The 19224-nt window shown below is 35.1% G+C and overlaps 2 protein-coding genes across 2 annotated transcripts; one reads left to right on the top strand and one right to left on the bottom strand.

Annotated features, from left to right (window-relative positions):
• Positions 1–872: 872 nt before the first annotated feature.
• LOC142162167 (uncharacterized) lies at positions 873–1537 on the top strand. Its single transcript, XM_075218491.1, has 2 exons — positions 873–1244; positions 1343–1537. The coding sequence occupies exons 1-2, from the start codon at positions 873–875 to the stop codon at positions 1535–1537; spliced, it is 567 nt and encodes a 188-aa protein (XP_075074592.1).
• A 7544-nt stretch (positions 1538–9081) lies between these two features.
• Positions 9082–11599, bottom strand: LOC142162166 (uncharacterized). The gene is made up of 4 exons (XM_075218490.1): positions 10706–11599; positions 10344–10540; positions 9507–9775; positions 9082–9329 (listed from the first exon to the last, which is right to left on the bottom strand). The coding sequence occupies exons 1-4, from the start codon at positions 11597–11599 to the stop codon at positions 9082–9084; spliced, it is 1608 nt and encodes a 535-aa protein (XP_075074591.1).
• Between the last annotated feature and the right edge of the window lie 7625 nt (positions 11600–19224).

The following is a 19224-nucleotide window of genomic DNA, read 5'->3' as shown; positions in this document are numbered from 1 at the left end:
CTCAGTGGAAGATGCATACTAATATTAATGCTATTGTTTCTATTTAAAATGATGCAGGTATTAAATTAACAGATCCTAAACAAGTGGAGGAGCAATTTCTGGACTTCTTGAAGAAATTGATGGGTGAGTCATCATCAATGCACCCTTGTCCAGATGCTGAGGTGATAAAAAAGGGACCTTGTCTAACAAGGAAACAACAATTGGAGTTGATCAAGGCAGTCACAGTGGAGGAGATAATGGGAGCTATTAAAAGTATGTCAACTAACAAGGCTCCTGGGGTAGATGGTTTTCCAGTAGAATTCTTCACACAACAATGGGAGGTGATCAGAGTAGATGTGATTGCTGATGTCTTGGATTTCTTTAATACAGGGAAGCTACCAAAGGCCATCAATAGCACTGCTGTTACTCTAATTCCTAAAGTTCCTAATCCTACACTGGTTAAGGACTTTAGGCCAATAGCATGTTGCACAACTATTTACAAGATTATCACAAAGATCATCACTGGGAGGTTAAAAGTAGTAATGAACTATCTGGTGAAGGACTCTCAATCAGCTTTAATTGAAGACAGGAATATAACTGATAATATTCTATTCACCCATGAATTGTTCAAAGGCTATACTAGGAAAGGAATATCTGCAAGATGTATTCTCAAGGTTGATCTTAGAAAAGCCTATGATACATTGGATTGATTCTATTTGAAGAGGATGCTGATAAGATTGGGGTTTCCACACGAATTTGTTTGTTGGATAATGGAGTGCCTAACAATTGTATCCTACTCTTTGACCTTAAATGGAGGACTCACAAAGTTATTTGAAGGTAAAAGAGGGATAAGACAGAGAGACCCTATGTCACCCTACTTATTTGTGATAGCTATGGAGTACTTGCAAAGGGAATTTAGTCAATTGGCTTTAAATAAGGATTTTCATTTTCATCCAAGGTGTAAAAGACTAGGAGTGATGCATGTGTGTTTTGCTGATGATTTATTCATGTTCTGCAGAGCTGATTTGAAGTCAATTAAGTTACTCCAGAATGCTTTTCTGAAATTTTCAAGAGCTTCAGGCCTTCAGGCAAATCCAGATAAAAGCTCAGTTTACATTGCAGGCATAAATGAGAGGATGAAAGAACTTATCTTGGAGGAGTTGGGATATAATGAAGGAATCCTACCATTTAAATACTTAGGGGTATCATTAGCTCCTAAAAAGCTATCTAACCAACAGTGCTGGCCATTGGTTGAAAAGATCACTGTAATGATAAGTTGCTGGACCTCAAAATTGTTGTCATATTCTGGAAGATTGCAACTCATTAAGTTAGTGATTTTGGGATGCAGTCTTATTGGTCTCAGGTATTTTTATTACCAAAGAAGATTAGCAAGATGATAGAGGCAATATGTAGAACTTTTATGTGGACAGGGCAGGCTGATATATCTAGAAGAGCTTTGGTAGCATGGGACAGAGTTTGTTTACCACAAATAATGGGAGGTTTGAATGTGATAAACCTTTGTAACTGGAACAAAGTTGTAATAGTGAAGCACATGTAGGCAATCACAAAGAAGAAAAACTGCTTATGGATTAGATGGATCCATTCTTATTACATAAAGAACAGGAGCATTGACACCATGCATATAACTAAGAGTGCAGCTTGGGTAATAAGGAAGATTATTGAACAAAGGAAGTTTATACTGAATTTATTAAGTTTACAAGGCAATGTGCAAGAAAGACTGGAGTCCTTACAGAACACAAATGGTAAATTCGGTATTAAGAAGCTCTGTAACTTGCAAACTCCTCAGGGTCGGACTGCGCACGCAAATCGAAAAAGGCTAAAATGATGTATTTGAGATTTTGAAATACAAAATTAGGGTTTAAAACTCTAGATGACCTATTTGGTCATCACATACTTATTGACTTAACTTATGACAATCCCTGAAGTGTGAAGGATTTAAATCTTTTAAGGCATATACAATTCTTGGTCCTGAAGTACTACATCCTAAGTGCAATTTGTGCACATATGTATCTTGCTATAACTATAAGCATGATAATATGATAATGAGAATGTCTATGGAGATATTGAAAAGGTCATTCCACGATATTATATGACATTACATATCTATAAGAATGATGATTTCAAGGTGCAATATATTCATTCAAGTTAATATGGCTGATTTGTTTATCAAATCTCTACGAACAATCTTTTGAAGATGGTGCACACAATTGAAATGCGAAGGCTCAAGGATGTGAATTAATGCTCTCATCAGGGGAAGTTAATATGCGTTGTACTCTTTTTTTCTTACAAGGTTTTGTCCTACTAGATTTTTCTTGTAAGAGTTTTAACGAGGCAACCAAAAAGCGTATTGTTAGATATGTGTACTCTTTTTCCTTCACTTAATATTTTTCACTGGGTTTTATTTTAGTTAAGGTTTTATCGAGGCACATTATCTGTTGAATAGACATTCAAGGGGGAGTATTATAAATGGAATTGTATTTAAGGTGAATGTCTATATTTTAGAGAGATTTTAAGGTTCTGTCATTTGGTGGCTAAGTTATTTTTCTCTATAAATAGAGAGGTTCTATTCCATTGTATATCAGCCCAAATCAATAAAATTTCTCTCTCCTACTTTTATTTGCAATACTCTTCTTCTTCTTTTATTGTTTTATAACAGACATTAATATGTTTTGAGTCAAATATATTAAATCGGATCACCCTTACTAGAAAATTGGATTCGTTTCTACATAGGTCACCGACCAAATATTTGGTGGATCGAAGGGCTAATATTATATTTAGAAGAATTAACCCAAATAGTCGTTCATCCAATCATTTAAACTAAAAATAATTGATGAATATATAATATACGTATAATTTGTGTATTAAATGTGTATAATCAATATATATATATATATAGATAGATGGTTATTTCTTACGTACTTTTAGTTGTATTTAAGTAACTTTTTTTTTCCACTAAAACATGAAGAATATAATTGTTTCTCTTTTCAAATCCAGATGAAAAAATTTCCTTATAGATTCTACATGTTATGCTACTTTTGAAATTCTGAACCTCCCTTTTAGATCTGGCCAAGAAAACATGTTTGATTGTCTGTTATATATACGGGAACTTGAAATTTCGATTTGTTTTTGGTTTTAATATTGATATTTTTGACTAACTAAGTGCACTTTTACTAATTTACCAATATTCTATACCGCTCAAAAGCATAGGTTGACAAGGTGATCAGATATTAATCATGTCCATTAAAATTAGAATAGATGAGTTTACAATTCACATCAAGTTTTTACTTTTGTATCGTACCACAAGGTTATTTCCGTTAGGGCTTTTACTTGATTTATGTAATTAGTCTTTAGGGCACGCGCGTTGCGCGTGTATCTCATGTTAATGAGTATAATTTTTTTTTAAATATTATATGAATTTTAAACTGAAAATTTTGTTTGAGTTATCATAAAAGAAAAGTTAAAAAAGCAAGTTTTTAAAATAATTATTGTTCGGTATTTTCCTATACATATGCGATATTCCCTATTTTTAATGTGTATATAAGTGTGCTTTTATTTTAGAACTCCTTTATTATATACATAGCTAACGTTTATATATATGCCTCCTTATTTAATCATATGAGTGTTAAGTATCAATTAATGGTTATTTTATTATGTCAATTGGTTTTATATATGTAAGGCAACTTGCGTAAGTTCAACTATTTAAGTTAGTATTCAATTTTATGTCTTTATTGTCTTATTGCATGCAATTGAGGCGGTAAAATCTAAATAGAGATTAAACTCAACTCAAAAGTAATTAATGTCATGATTAAAAAGTCAATCCGAGCATGAATAAAAATAAATTGCTTATATTCAAAGAAAGAGACATGGAAACGAAAACGTGGAATAATAGTTCTTTTATGGAAATATTTGCCTATACAATTCAGAAAAAGGAAAAAATTTATGATTAGGAAAAAAATTAAATGATTATTCCTATATATTAGGAAAATAAATTAATGAATATTTTTAGATATTAGAAAAATAATTAAATGACTATTTTGTCCAACATGAACTATGTTTATAAGGATAAAAAAGACGAATGACATTTCGCTAAGGGTTTTCGTGCTTTTAATATAGTGTGTGTATATATATAGAGAGAGTGATAAAAAAAATTCTGATTAATTGTTTTCTGATATATTACAAAAGGGTAAATCCAGAAAAGAAAAAAAAGGAAAAGAAAAGGGTAAACCATTTTTTCTCTTAAATAATTCATCTCAAGACATGGGGAAAAAGAAAGAAAAAAAACAGTGCACGTGAACCTATTTAATTTGACCTCAATTCCTCTTGTCACCACCAAGCACAAGTTTAATGCGATTTCATAGTGACTGATTTTAACGTCATTATCACTGTATAATCATTATTTATCTAACTAAATTACTTGTAGTTCTAACTTCTTATCACTGTATAATCATTATTTATCTAACTAAATTACCAGCAGTTCTAACTTCTATATATACTGTTCCCTTTGTTTGTTCGTCACAAAACATACTCTATTGTTAAAATCAAATAATTAGCAGTAAAAAGTGATTGATAGATTATGTAATTATTTAAGAAAGCTTTAGAGCGTTTCCATCAAAATCATCCATTGGTTCCCTCTATCGCTTCATTCACCTAAAGAAGAAGATGCATTCTTTCTTGGAAATTTTTTTCGCTATTCTTAAAATTCATCTTTTTATGCGTACCTTAACTATTTGTAAATGAGAACTTGTCTGTTAGCTTACTCGTACTGCAATGAACTTACATCCTTATAAAGGTGCAAGATTCTGTTCTTACATGCGCTTTTCTCATTTTCACGGCCGTGACTCTCTTGTTAGTGACAACGGAGTAGGAACTTTAACAAGGGGATTCAAAAATGAAGAAAAAAATGAAAGTAAGGATGTCACATTTAGAATTTGAACAACATTCACTGTAATCCCAGAAAGTGAAGTATGGGGATAGTGTATACGTAAACCTTACCCCTATATTGTGAAGGTAAAGAAGTTGTTTTCGATAGACACTCGGCTTAAGAAATGATGGGAAAAAAACAATAGCTACGCTTAGAATTTGAACCTACCACCTTAATGCCACTTTTAATGCTACATTAGAAGTGTCTATATGTCAAATGAATTCAAACATATTTATGTAATTCAAAAAATTGTTTGGATAGCAAGCTAGGCCTGAGTAATGCCAGCCGGACAACTCCATAAGCCAAGGCATGTAGTGGGATTTATATAGTTAACGGCAGGGGCGGCCTTACCCTAAAGCAGGTAAAGCAACTATTTTAAGCCTCACATTTGTAGGGGCCCTATATTTTGTTACATCTAATATATTATATATTCCTTAGAGTTCAATTTAGATGAGGTAGTTTGACTTTGCACGGAGTTTAAAAAAAAGACTTTTAAAGCTTGTGATCTTAAAAGCTTAAGGGGTAAACGAATTTGCAAGTGGTATGATTTTTACTAAGGAAATTGCATCTAAAATGAAAATTAAACCAAACATCATAAGAAACATGTAATATATAGAAAAATAATTTGATGAGAATATTGATATTGAAGTCTCAAAATCTCTCGAAGAATCCTTTAGAGTTAATTACTTTTTATACAAAGTTGACAAAAAAAATTACTTTAAAATAGATATGAACAATTCGAAGCATATGAAAATATTTTTTTGTTTCTATTTAGAGTTAAAAACTAAGATCACTAGATGATGGAAATTTGGAAAAATACTTCCTTAATCTTGAGTGTTCCTGGAAGCATAATAATCTCAAACCAATATTGATGGTTTACATTTATTTTCTGAATTAAAAGTGTTAAGGAAAATAGTAAAATTAGACGATAACAGTTTGATATATTGAATCAAATAAAAAGATTTGATTCTTTCCCAAATGTATATACTGCGTATAGCATAATGTTTTCGAAACTCATACTACCGTTACTTCAGCAGAAATAAATTTATCGAAATTAAAATTGAGATAATCTTAACTAAGCTCAATAATGTCTTAAGAGATGCCAAATGGATTAGCTATATTGTCAATTGAGTAAGAATTATTAAAAAAAATTGATTATAAAAAAATTATTAATAACTTTACATCTAAAAACTAATCTAGAAAATGGACTTTAAATTAAAAAATAATAATTTTAAAAAAAATTAAGGCCCCACGTAAAATTTGACTTTAGACCACAAAATTCATCCGGCTGCCCCTTTTGTTCAACGCTCAAACCATCCATATTGGAACAAAGCTTGTCTCAAGAAAGGAAGTACATGAGCTCTCAATGTAAAGCTCATAGCAGAATAAGGCTTACACGAATCTCGATGCCAAGCTCACATAATGGAGAAGTTTTATTTTGTGTTTCATACAGCTTACACTAGTTGTATGAGGCTCACTTTTGTCTCACAAATTTGTGGACCCCAATCTTACACTTCTGGTTCCACAGAAATCTGAGTCCACAAAACTGTGAGACAAAAAAGTTGTCTTATACAACTAGTGTCAGTTGTATGAGACACAAAATAAAATTTTCCCACATAATGATACATTAAGTGATTCACGGCCGACACTAAGCACCGTTTGGACATAGATTCTGCCAAGTTTTTTCCAAATTGTTTTTGGCAAAATATGTTTGTTTATAGATTTTATTCATGTTTTGGCAGATTTTTTTGAAAACAAAATTTTCAAATTCCAAAACTAGCTCTAGACCTGTTTTTTGCCCAAAATATTACTATTTAGTTTTTTAACAATTTTAAGAATTACCCCAAACTTTTGTAATTTATAAAAAACCTCACCATCTATTATGACCAACTAATCCATCAGCTAATTAATTACTATAATTTCCTTTTGGACTGATGGATCTTGTAATATTATTGTAATTTGACGAATTATAGTGGCTTGTAATTGTGTTATTAGCAGTTGATTTATGATTTTAGGATAGTGTATTATTTAGTTCATTATAAAAATAATTATTTTATGCCAAACTTATATATGTTCAGGAATATGGTTTGTGATAATAATAATGAATGGCATCGATGAAGGAAATGCATATACATGATTAACAAGTTTGTTTGTTTGATATTGTTGGGTATTTTTGATAGCTTTTAGAACTTATGGGTATAAGTCATATTTCATATTTTTTCAAAAAAAAAATTAAAATATGTTTTAAAAAATTATGTCCAAACAGATTTTCATCTTCAAATCAAACTTTACCAAAATCAAGTTTTTAAAAATAAATTTGGGAATCTATGGCAAAACGCTAGCTAAATCTGATAACATCTATAGTTGAAAGCTTCAGTTGTGAAGATGAATAGGGAAGAAGACGAGAAGAGTTTAGAGAGAGGAATTAAGAGAGAAATGAAGAGCTTCCATTATCTTCTTCTGGAAATGAAATGTATCTGTGCAAGAGCTATTTATACACTAACACCTACAGTAGAGTTAACCGCCTTCCTATCGTGTTAACAACCTAACTAACTAACTGTGCAAATAAAACAACTTAATGTGACAGTATTCTACAGCCACAGCTTTCACTAGTTCACCACTCTTCTAGACTCCCCCTCAAGCTGATAGCTTGAATAGGTTCTTCAGCCCAAGGTTCTCGAGGAGGTAATCATGTTGCACCTTACCCAAGCTTTAGTTAACAGATCAGCTAGTTGTTTTTTGGTAGGTACATGTCCAGTTCTCATCACTCCTTGTATTATTTTTTCCTTCACAAAATGATAGTCTATGTCTATGTGTTAAGTCCTCTCATGAAAGATTAGGTTGGCAACAATTTGAATGGCTGCCTTACTGTCACACAAGAGATCAACAGGTAGTTCTTGCTTCACACCAAGTTCTTCAAATAGCCCTATCAACCGGGTCACTTTAGCTGCCCATGTAGCCATGCTTCTGAATTCAGCTTCTACAGAGCTCCTAGAGACATTGTCCTGTTTCTTAGACTTCCATGATACAAGAGCATTCCCAAACTTGACCAAGTAGCCAATGAATGATCTTCTTGTTTGTAGGCAAGCTCCCTAGTCTGAGTTATAATAGGCAGTAAGTTTACTTGTGTTATCAGCAGGCATAAGTAGGCCAAGTCCAGGTTTAGCTTTGATGTACCTCACCACTCTGAGAGCAACTTCTATGTGTGACACCTTTGGACAATGCATGAATTGACTAAGAACTTGCACTGCAAAGGATAGGCCAGATCTGGTCATGGTGAGATATAGTAGTCTTCCAACTAATCATTGAAAGATACTAGGGTCTCTTAACATCTCATCCTCAGCATTGGTTTTCATCTAATTTTCATGCTCTGTTGAATTTAGTTTCTGATTCATTTCAAGTAGGGTTCCAGCAGGTTTTGCTCGACCTAGGCCAGATTCAGAGATTAACTCCATGGCATACTTCCTCTGATTCGTCAATATGCCTTCCTTAGACCTGGAAAATTCAATCCCAGAAAGAACTTCAACTCACCAAGATCTTTCATTTTGAAGTTGATATGCAAATCACTCCTTGTCTCATTTAGTTGATTGGTATTGGTACCAGTGATGAGTAAATCATCTACATACACTAGGACAACCACAATGTCATCATTTTTTCGTTTAGTGAACAAAGAATAGTCAAACTGGCTCTGCTTGAATCCCATCTTCACCAGGCTTTCAGTTAGTTTCATGTTCCACTGCCTTGGGGCCTGCTTAAGGCCATACAATGATTTGTGCAACTTGCAGACCTTCTTTGTCTCCCCCTGTCCACAAAAACCTTCAGGAATATGCATGTACACCTCCTCAAAGGAGATCACCATTGAGAAATGCATTGTGAACATCCATTTGGTAGGTCAACTAGTGTTTAGAGGCAACCAAAGCAATAATTGACCTAACAGTCACCATCTTAGCCACATGAGAGAAGGTCTCAGTGTAATCTAGACCCTCTCTCTGGATGTAACCTTTGGTTACTAGTCTGGCTTTGTATCTTTCAACCTCTCGTGAAGCTCTAAATTTAACTTTGAAAATCCACTTGCATCAAATGTGAGTCTTGCCAAGAGGCAAGTCTACAATAGTCCAAGTGTTATTGTTTTCAAGTGCTGCAACTTCCTGCTTCATTGCCTACACCCATTTAGGATCAGAAACAGACTCTCTGAAGGTCTTAGGTTCAAACACAGCTAAGTGAAGAGCCAACATGTGTTGATAAGGTTGCTTCAGGTGTGAGTAGGTAACATAGGAAGAAATAAGATATGCATAGGAGTTGCCCATTGGTTTAGTGACATAATCCTGCAGCCACGCTGGTGGTTTGCTTATTCTACTAGATCTTCTGAGCTCCATAGAGTTGGATGGTTCAAGTAAAGGACTGACATCTGCAGTTGAGTGTGAGATAATTTTTGTAGGAGCTTATTCAGGAACTTGGGTAGATAATGAAACCTCCCCCTCAGTTGAATCATTTATAGGAGTGGGCTGATTTGTAAGAGTTTGAGACACCTCTACAGTAGATTCAGTTGATGGTAGCAGGTTCAAAACTGGAAATATAGGTGTACCTGCAGACTTCAAATGTTTGAACGGAAAGATATCCTCTTTGAATACCACATTTCTGCTTACTAAGAGGAGGGAATATAGTTTGTATCCCTTTTGTGTAGAAGAATAGCCCACAAGTACTGCTGGAATGGCTTTAGAAGTAAACTTATCCATGCACTTAGGGACAACTACATAGCATAGCCAGCCAAATACTTTTAGGTGACTCGGAGAGGGAGCATGAAAATAAAACATCTCAAATGGGGATTTGAAGTAAATGACTCTTGATGGAAACCTGTTCAGTAGATAGAAAGAAGTGTTGACACATTCACCCCAAAATCAAAGATATGCCTGCTTGGAACCTCAATGCTCTAGTTATTTCAAGGATAGTTATGTATTTTCTTTCTGTTACTCCATTTTGCTGAGGAGTGTATACACATGTACTTTGATGTTTAATCCCAAGAGTAGATAGGAATTCCTTGAAATCTGTGCTAAAGAACTCACTGTCATTATCTATTTTGAGTATCTTAACAGAAGCACTGAAAATATTTTTAACCTTAGCAAAAAATTCCTTAAGCACTACTATAGTATTAGATTTTGAATGTAGGAGAAATATCCAAGTAAATCTAGTGTGGTCATCTGCTATTGTGACAAAAAAATCTTTTTCTATCATAGGTAGGGACTCTGTAGGGGCCCCAAATATCACAATGTAGTGAATCAAAAGCAGAAGCAGACACAGTATTACTCAACTGAAAAGACAACTTTGTTTTGCAAGAGGACAAATAGTACAATGTTGATGGGTATCAGATTTTAAGTGTCTAAGCAACTCATGCTTCTTTACTTCTAATGGTGCATGGCCTAACCTTTTATGCCATAGGCTACTAGAATCTGATATAACAGACATGTAAACATGACTAGTCTTATTCATAGAACCTGTGTTGGTGTTATTATTCACTTGTTGTTTGGGATACTGACATGAGGCCTTCACTTGCTTCTCCTGCAACACATATAGTCCATGTTTCTTTCTACCAATCCCTTTCACCTGTCCATTGAAGAGATCCTGGAAGATGTATAAGTCAAGAAAGAATATTACCAAACATTTTAGTTCTTTAGTAAGTTTGGATACTGAGAGAAGATTGAACTGAAACTCAGGTATGTACAACACATTAGATATGTCTTGGTTCTTAAGCATAGAGGCCAACCTTGTGTGTGTAACTGATACTACCCATCCTGCAGGTAGATGCACATTGCTCCTCTTTGATTTTGGTACTAATATGTATGCCTTTAACATTTGTAAGCTAGAGGCCATGTGGTTAGATGCACTTGTATCCACAATCCATTCTCTATCACTATAGATAGACATAAGATCTGTTTCTGTACCTGCAGTTGCTGACTTGGTTGAGGATCCTTCATCTGATCCCTTGTTAAGCATTTGAATGATCTGCCAATACTGCTCTAGTGTGAAGAAGGTTGCAGGAGCTTGTTGCTGGGCTGATGCCATAGAGGTGAAACCTCCCTTGACAGGTGGTTGTTGTCCATGTTTTCTAACACTGTTGGCACCACCATTTACTTCACATGTTACATCTTCTGTAAGAGGTATCATCCATCCAGCTTGATTTGCATAGGAATTACCAGTTCCAATTGCTCTTCCTCTCTTTTTGGACTTAAAATCTGGTGGGTATCCAATTAGCTTATAACAGTTTTCCTTAGTATGGCCCTTCAGATGACAGTACTCACATACATATATGTTTCTATTTGGTCCTGGTTTGAAATTGGAACCAGCAAAGTTTCCACTCTTATTACTGAATAAGGCAGTGCTTTGTATTGCCTCAGTGACCTGTGAGATTTGTGTGAAATTAGCCAGGTTTCTTTGGCTCTCTTGATCTATGATCACGTAGTATGCCTTGTTTACAAATAGAGTGGAATGCATCATTGTGATCTGACTCTTTGCTTGGCTGTAAGACTCATTTAAACCAGTTAGAAACTGCATTAATCTTTGATACTCAAAGTGCTCAAGATACTTCCTTGACTCCGGACAGGGGCAACTAGGACAGGGCATTATAGCATCAAATTCATCCCAAAGGCCTCTGAGTTTAGAGAAGTAGTCTGTAGCAGTCATTGTGCCTAGAGTAAGAGAGTGAATCTCTTTATGCAAGTATTGCACCCTAGCACCTTCACTTTATCAAATCTTTCTTTCGTGTCCTCGCATACTTTGTGTGTATTTGAAGCATACACTACACTGCTTAACAGTCATGGTCTTACATCATTCATGATCCAGGACAAAACTACAGCATTTACCTTCTCCTATTGATCATGTAATTCCGGCTCAAACCTAGATTTAAGGAATCTACCATGAACAAAACCTAGTATGCTTTTACCTAACAATCCAATTCTCATAGATCTACTCCAAATGGCATAGTTCTCAGATCTAGTTAACTGAAGAAATATTAAAGAGCTACCTGGAGTGTCAGTTGGTTGTAGGTAAAGAGGATGATTATGATCAATTGTAGGGAAGACATTGCCGCGAAGGGGAATAGCTGTGTTGTCAGAAGTTCCTGTGGTTACTCCGACTGGTGTGGTACTGGTTTCCTCGCCAATTGCCATGGAAATTGTAGATAAGCTCAGAGATATTGCACAATTGCTCTGATTTGCAACGTATTAGTCAAACTACATAACCCTGGTTTTGAAGCCAGCGCAAGTAGAGATGATTCAATTCCAAAATTGAAGAGAATTGAAAGTATTCAATGGCTGGAGACTCGCGACGCAGGCTCTGATAAGATGATAATATCCATAGCTAGAAGTTTCAGTTGTGAGGATGAATTGGAAAGAAGACGAGAGGAGTTTAGAGAGAGTAATTAAGAGAGAAATGAAAAACTTCCATTATCTTCTTCTGGAAATAAAATGTATCTGTACAAGAGCTATTTATACACTAACATCTACATTAGAGTTAATCGTGTTCCTACAGTGTTAACAATATAACTAACTAACTGTACAAATAATACAACTTAATCTAACAGTATTCTACAGCCACATCTTGCACTAGTTCACCACTCTTCTACAAAATTTAACAAGAAGTCCGGGTCATGTCCTTATTTACTTGCTTGACCTGTTTTATAAAACTAAGATAATTAAGTTAATTTTGTATCTACATGAGAAATATGTGTCGATCACAGAAGTCATGACTCTATACAATGATCGTCAATTTTTTTGGTTATACTCTGCATCGTCAGCGGGATTTTTTTTTTGTTGCCTTCACATTAGGACCCCCAGTCAATACCTTCAAATATTATTTCGTCAAGCTAACATTACCCCTTGAATCAACTAATAGAAAACCAAAAAGGATAAAATGGGATAGACATTAGCTTACAATAACCTAATTGTCAAAACTAAAACTTATGTTAAAGTCCAAATTAAGCGTTTTGGGCTTAAAACATTTCAATGAAAATGATAAACCAACTGATTTTTTTAGCCCCCCTCTCCCCAACCAAAACGCCACACCCCCACAAAAAAATAAAAAAGAAAAAAAAATGAGTATCGAAGCTTAAAAGGTCTTCAGAGAAAGATGAACGCAACAACTATGTTGAAACTGGCCATTATATTGTTGGATCGTTTTAGTCTATTAAAATATATTGAAATAATAGAAGAGTATTGGTCAAAGTTTTGTATTTTCCAGCTTCAATAACTGAATATTCGAGAAAAATATATTTTACAATGAGTATAATATTAGCCATTACATCCCATATATTATTCACAAAATCCAGCTATTTTACGCTTTCAAAAATTGTTTTCCACAGTACTCAAAAGTCTCTCAATATGAAATTAAAAAAAATATCAGTTAGACGTATTTTTAGACTTCAAATGCTTAAGTCAAACAGTTCATGATTTAAGACCTGAGAATTAAATTTGTTGTTCCTTATTGCCTTCCATGTACTAATTAAAGAAAATAATTGTAAAGACTTATTCAGGGGCCCTTCCATAAAGCAAATAAAGCAATCGTTTTAGGCCCTGTATTTGTCGGGGCATTATTTTTTGTTACACGTAATAGACTATGTATAAGTTTAAAAAGAGTTTTGTACGGTGAAAAAGTTTGATTTCTTTCTACCAAAAAAATTACACTTGAAATGAATATTGAACCCGAATTTCGTAAGAAACGTGTGATATATAGGAAGTAACAATTTGATATAAATATTGATAATGAAATCTCAAAATCTTTCAAAGAGTCCTTTAGAGTTCATTACTTTTATACATAATAGACAAAGCTTCAAAATAGATTTGGACAATCCGAATCATATGAAAATATTTTTGGTTTTCTATTTAGCAGTAAAAACTAAGATCACTGTGCCACTATCCAATTCCATCATAGGTCATGATGGCGCCTAATACCATTGTCAGGCAAGTCAATGCGGAAATATTAATAAGTTCTCATCTTTACTTTACTAAAGCAAGTACAGAAATTTCTGAATTTGGAGTTAAAACATGTGATAATTAGTAACTTACAAAAATAGTTATACAATCCCAAAAGAATTGTCACAACCCAAAAATCCCTCCAAAGAAGTCGTGATGGCACCTAGTTTCTAAACTAGGTAAGCCTAACATTTACCGTAATAATATGGGTATTCACTAACTTTAAATTAAATTACTCTGAACAAAATACAATTTCCAAAACCGGTAGTACAAGTCACAAGCCTTTCTAAGAGTAGTTATACAATATGATTACATCACTGTTCCGAAGCAAAGGGAACAAATGGAAATAAGTACAATTGAAGGTGACTCTGAGGACTGCGAATGCTATAGCAGGTTTACCTTGAGTCTCCACCGCAACGAATAGCTACCGTCGATCAAAGGCATGGATCTGTACACAAAAATGTACAGAAGTGTAGTATCAGCACAACCGACCCCATGTGCTGGTAAGTGTCTAGCCTACCCCGGCGAAGTAGTGACAAGGCTAGGACCAGACACTCACATAAACCTGTGCAGTTTATAGCGTACAAAATAATATGAAGCAAATAATAATAATGGCAACGATGATCAACCAATGATATAAATAGCTGGCAACAAGAACACCAAAATTGCTTTCAACAAATAACAAATACAAGTGCAATCAATTAATCAAGTCCTTCAAATATAAATCTTTCGCTTATAAATCCTTCAAGTAATAATCTCTAAGATAATATGTTTTTCAATAAATATATTTTGAATATATTTCCTTCAAATAGATATCTTTCATATAAGTATCTTTCGAATATAATTCTTTCGAGTAAAGGTCACCTTGTGACACCTCATATCATAATCATAAATAATATAGGTCTCAGCCCACTTTCGAAATGTCACAGCACCTCGTGCCCACATTTATGTCACAACCGCACGGACAGCTCACGTGCCATTAAATAAAACCATAATATTTTCCCCGGCACCTTGTGCCCACATATTTCTGTCTCACATTGCACAACAATATTCTCATGTTACTCAGCTCATAGGTTCCATAACCCAATATAATTAAGAATGTTCAAGGAGCCTCATTCACTTAACATAAAGTAGAGTACATCTCCCAACGCAATTAGGAAATCAACAAGAAAAGATGATGTTATTATTTATTTATTTCTGAAATCATTTGATAAAGAAAATACCCTTTTCAATTAATGTACAATATCGAATGAATTAGTACCTTTAATACGAGAAATCAATTGAGTTAAAAATGTGACAATTTTTTTGAAATTTGGAGTTTTGAACACAAACAAATAAATAAGGCGAGGTATCATAAACACTATGGATTCGAACACAATGGGTCACAACAGTAAAGGGACCTAACTAGTTAATACACTTGAATTGTTAATAACAAGTAAATACATCAACAGTGAGTAGGAAAACAACAGTTGCACGACATCATCCTTCGTGCTTTATCACTCTTCCTCACCCAAGCAACAATCACAAACAATGGGGCGAGGGAATAGACAAGGCTAAAATAGGAATCCCGGCAAGGGAACAATAAGTAAACAATTTAGATCCCGGCAAGGGGACAACATTAATAATATAAATTTCCCGGCAATAGAACAATTGATGCCTCTTTCTCTTTCTTTCACTTTCATTTCATAACTCACTCTAACACTTGAGCCAATGCTCCAAAGTATGCAATTATCTCATAAACTTTCACAATTCGTATTATAACTTGAGTCATTGCTCCTCAAAGTTCAAGAACCACAATTACTTCATTAACATTCCCGGCAAGGAAACAATACTATCAAAACAACCATCCCAACAAGGGAACAATACTATCAAAACAAACATCCCAACAAGGGAACAATACTATCAAAACAAACATTCCAACAAGGGAACAATAATAATAATAACACATGAAGCGCAATAAACTACAACGGAGTCACAACAATTATAATACAAGACTCACGGGCATGTTCGACCCCCAACGTATAGATACTCGTCATCATGCCTATACATCGGACACATCACATAACAAGTAGCAAATATACTCAACTCATATTTTCCCTCAAACTAGGGTACACCAAACACTTACCTCGATCTTCCATGGCCAACTCAAGCCTTTGCCTCGCGAATTCATGTCCGAAATTCTCAAATCTAGTCATAAACAATTCGATTCAGTCAATAAAAATTATAATAATTAATTACATATGAATTTCTACATTTTCCATTAAAATCCGAAATTTAACTCAAAATTACCCGTGGGGACCACGTCTCAGAATCCGACGAAAGTAGCAAAATATGAACACACATTCAATCACGAGTCCAACCATACCAAAATTATCCAATTCCGATACCATTTGGTCCTTCAAATCATCATTTTACATTTTTGAAAAGTTCCACAATTTTCTTCCCAAATTCCATCTCAAATAACGAATTAAATGATGAATTCAGTGATAGATTCATGTACTCTAACCAAATCTGAGTTAGAATCACTTACCCCGACCAATTTCTTGAAAAACCTTCGAACAATCGCCAAAAACCGAGCTCTCTAGGTCAAAATATCAAATAAAAACCCAAAACCTCGTATTTATAGAGTACCCCTCGGATTCCGACACCGCTGACCGCACAAAAATGACCGCGGTCCGCGCAAAATCAGCGGGGTCCGCGCAGAAACGTCCGCGGTCGAGCAGGCCTTGCTCTGCAGGAACAGGCTTTAGTATTTTGGCCATAACTTTCTCTACAGATATCCAAATTGCGATATCTTTACGTTTCTGGAAACTAGACACGAAGGGCTACAACTTTTATTTTTGAATCACCTCAAAATTCCTTGTGGATCAAAATATATGAGCTTCCGACGTAGGACCAGTGACCTGCAGATTCTTCCCCTGCGTGGCCGCGCGCCCAGCGCGAGAAGGAGCGTGGTCCACGCCGCCACTGCTGCCCTCTCCATTTTTCTAAGTTCCGGGGATTCCGTACTCGCTCAAAACTCACCTGAAACACACCCGAGGCCCCCGTGACCTCAACCAAAAGCACCAACAAGTCTGAAAACACATCACGGTCTTAGTCGAGGCCTCAAATCACATCACATATCATCAAAATCACCAATTATGCATGGATTCAAGCCTAAGAACTTATTTAATTTTCAAATTTCACAACCGATGCCGAAACACATGAAAACTAGTCCGAATGACCTCAAGTTTTGCATACAAGTCCAAAATGACATAACGAAGCTACAGAAACTCTAGGAATTTCATTCCGACCCTCGGATCAAAATCGCACCTATCAACCGGAATTCGCCAAAATACTAATTTCGCCAATTCAAGCCTAATTCTATACCGTACCTCCAAAACCACTTCCGATCACTCTCCTAAGTCACAAATCACCTCCCGAAGCTAACCGAACCATCAGAACTCACATCTGAACCCTCTAACACATAAGTCAACATCCGGTTGACTTTTTCCAACTTAAGCCTCAAAAGATTCTTTATATTTAACTCCGAATCTTCCGAAAACCAAACTCGACCTCACATGCGAGTCATAATACATATTACGAAGCTGGTCGAGATCTTAAGTCGTTGAACGAGGCGTTAATTCTTAAAACGACAAGTCGGGTCGTTACATTCTCCCCCTCTTAAAACATACGTTCGTCTTCGAACGTGCCAAGAATTATTCTGAGGACATTAAATTGATGTTTCTACTTTTACACATATGCTCGTTGTTGATACCACATTACCACATTCAAATAAGTTTGACAATACCATTTCAATTGAGGATGTTTCTCTTACCCGTATTTGTAAACTTTAAGAGCAAATTTCTTACCCTCCGAACATTTCCAAAAAGGTCCGATTTTTTTCACATCATCACACGATCTTAGTCTCACCTGGCTATAGAAACTCGTGCCTACGCACGCATCAACCTTTTAATAGCGCTTAACGGTTGTTCCACACTCCCCCACTTCGGGTCATTCACCCTCAAATAAGAAGTAGAGTCCGCTCTCAAACACATAATGTAACTTACCCCTTTCTTCGCATATCTTAATGTCCCAAATGTTTCTAACTCCCAAAATTTTCAGAAATTTCGGCAGAGCCTCCCCTGTAATTGAGCCTATCCACCTGTCAGAGTAACACCAAAACAACTCCTAACAACACATCTACAACCCAACAAGGCACGACAATGTATATATCAATAACACTAATCTCAGCATTACAAACATGACATTATCACAATGATATCTTGACATAAAACGCATCATATGTATGACCTTAACCACATCTCTGATCTCATTAGTTGTTCACAATCAATTACAAAATCATCAATTAACCTCATGTTAACCAAAATCTCATTTCAATTCCCTTTTTTTTCCACAACACTGACAACCAATCGCGAGGCATGAAAATCTCATCATTATTAACCCAAATCAACGAATCATATTTAACGCCACCTGGCACTCACCTCGTAGGTCAAAACTCAATAGTTACAACACAAATATGGCTAAATATGCACAGAATCACATAAGAAAAATTTATCAAATAAGCCTAACAGGCATAACTACCTGTTAATACTATAGTACAAATTTAAATTTCACAAAGGGAGAATTTAAACATATAAATTGTTCACCACAAGGACCTCGTCCTTATATAACTTCCACCGTGGCTTGTAGCCCGTTTTAAATATTTCACATCATAAAAAAATTGTGAGGATCTCGTCCTCAACTCTGCATCACAAGTAATTGCACATTGTGCCAACTGAATTCTTTCCATTTCTTTTCTTTCTTCTCATAAATTCCGATAAACATCACAACACAGAATGAACCCCTATACCAATAGGGCGTACAATTCATAAAAATTGAAATCAATTATTCTGAAATCACATCAAATCCACTGTAGTGAGTAATAGAAAGTAATTTTTTTTTTGGACTTATAGACCTTAATAGTGTACAAAATAAAATGATATACATGGGTCAACATCATCAAATCTCCCAACAGGGATAAACTTAAAAGTGGGTCACAAAATTACGAAGCTCACCCATAAGCGGAGCATAAAAGGAGGACTCGCCTCAATTTTTATAACCAAACCAAATTAAGGAAAAATATCCTTTTTATAACAATCAGAATTGTACCTGTAACAACACCATCTGGTGTAGTGGCCTCAGCCACACCATAGCAATTATATCAATGGGTCGGGCCTCCACCTCTTAGGCGCCATCTACCCGCTCGTCCTCTATCTCTAACTTGTAGTGTATGTAGATTAGTAACTATAATGGAGTGTGTGGATTGACTGTTCTACTAAAGTAGGTTTCTCCCAAGTC

This window comes from Nicotiana tabacum, chromosome 7 (assembly GCF_000715075.1).
Source record: "Nicotiana tabacum cultivar K326 chromosome 7, ASM71507v2, whole genome shotgun sequence".
NCBI lineage: Eukaryota > Viridiplantae > Streptophyta > Magnoliopsida > Solanales > Solanaceae > Nicotiana > Nicotiana tabacum.
The sequence above is the reverse complement of the archived record's forward strand: the minus strand, read 5'-3'. Positions and strand labels throughout refer to the sequence as shown.

Bases quoted from the DNA above. Each gene is read 5' to 3' on its own strand.
- LOC142162167 (XM_075218491.1), top strand. From the start codon at position 873: ATGGAGTACTTGCAAAGGGAATTTAGTCAATTGGCTTTAAATAAGGAT. The intron at 1,245-1,342 runs GTAATGATAAGT...TATTGGTCTCAG, and splicing joins CATTGGTTGAAAAGATCACT to GTATTTTTATTACCAAAGAA.
- LOC142162166 (XM_075218490.1), bottom strand. From the start codon at position 11,599: ATGACTGCTACAGACTACTTCTCTAAACTCAGAGGCCTTTGGGATGAA. The intron at 9,776-10,343 runs GTTAGGCCATGC...TCTACTGAACAG, and splicing joins AGTAGCCTATGGCATAAAAG to GTTTCCATCAAGAGTCATTT. The intron at 9,330-9,506 runs GTACACCTATAT...ACTCAACTGCAG, and splicing joins CAAACATTTGAAGTCTGCAG to ATGTCAGTCCTTTACTTGAA.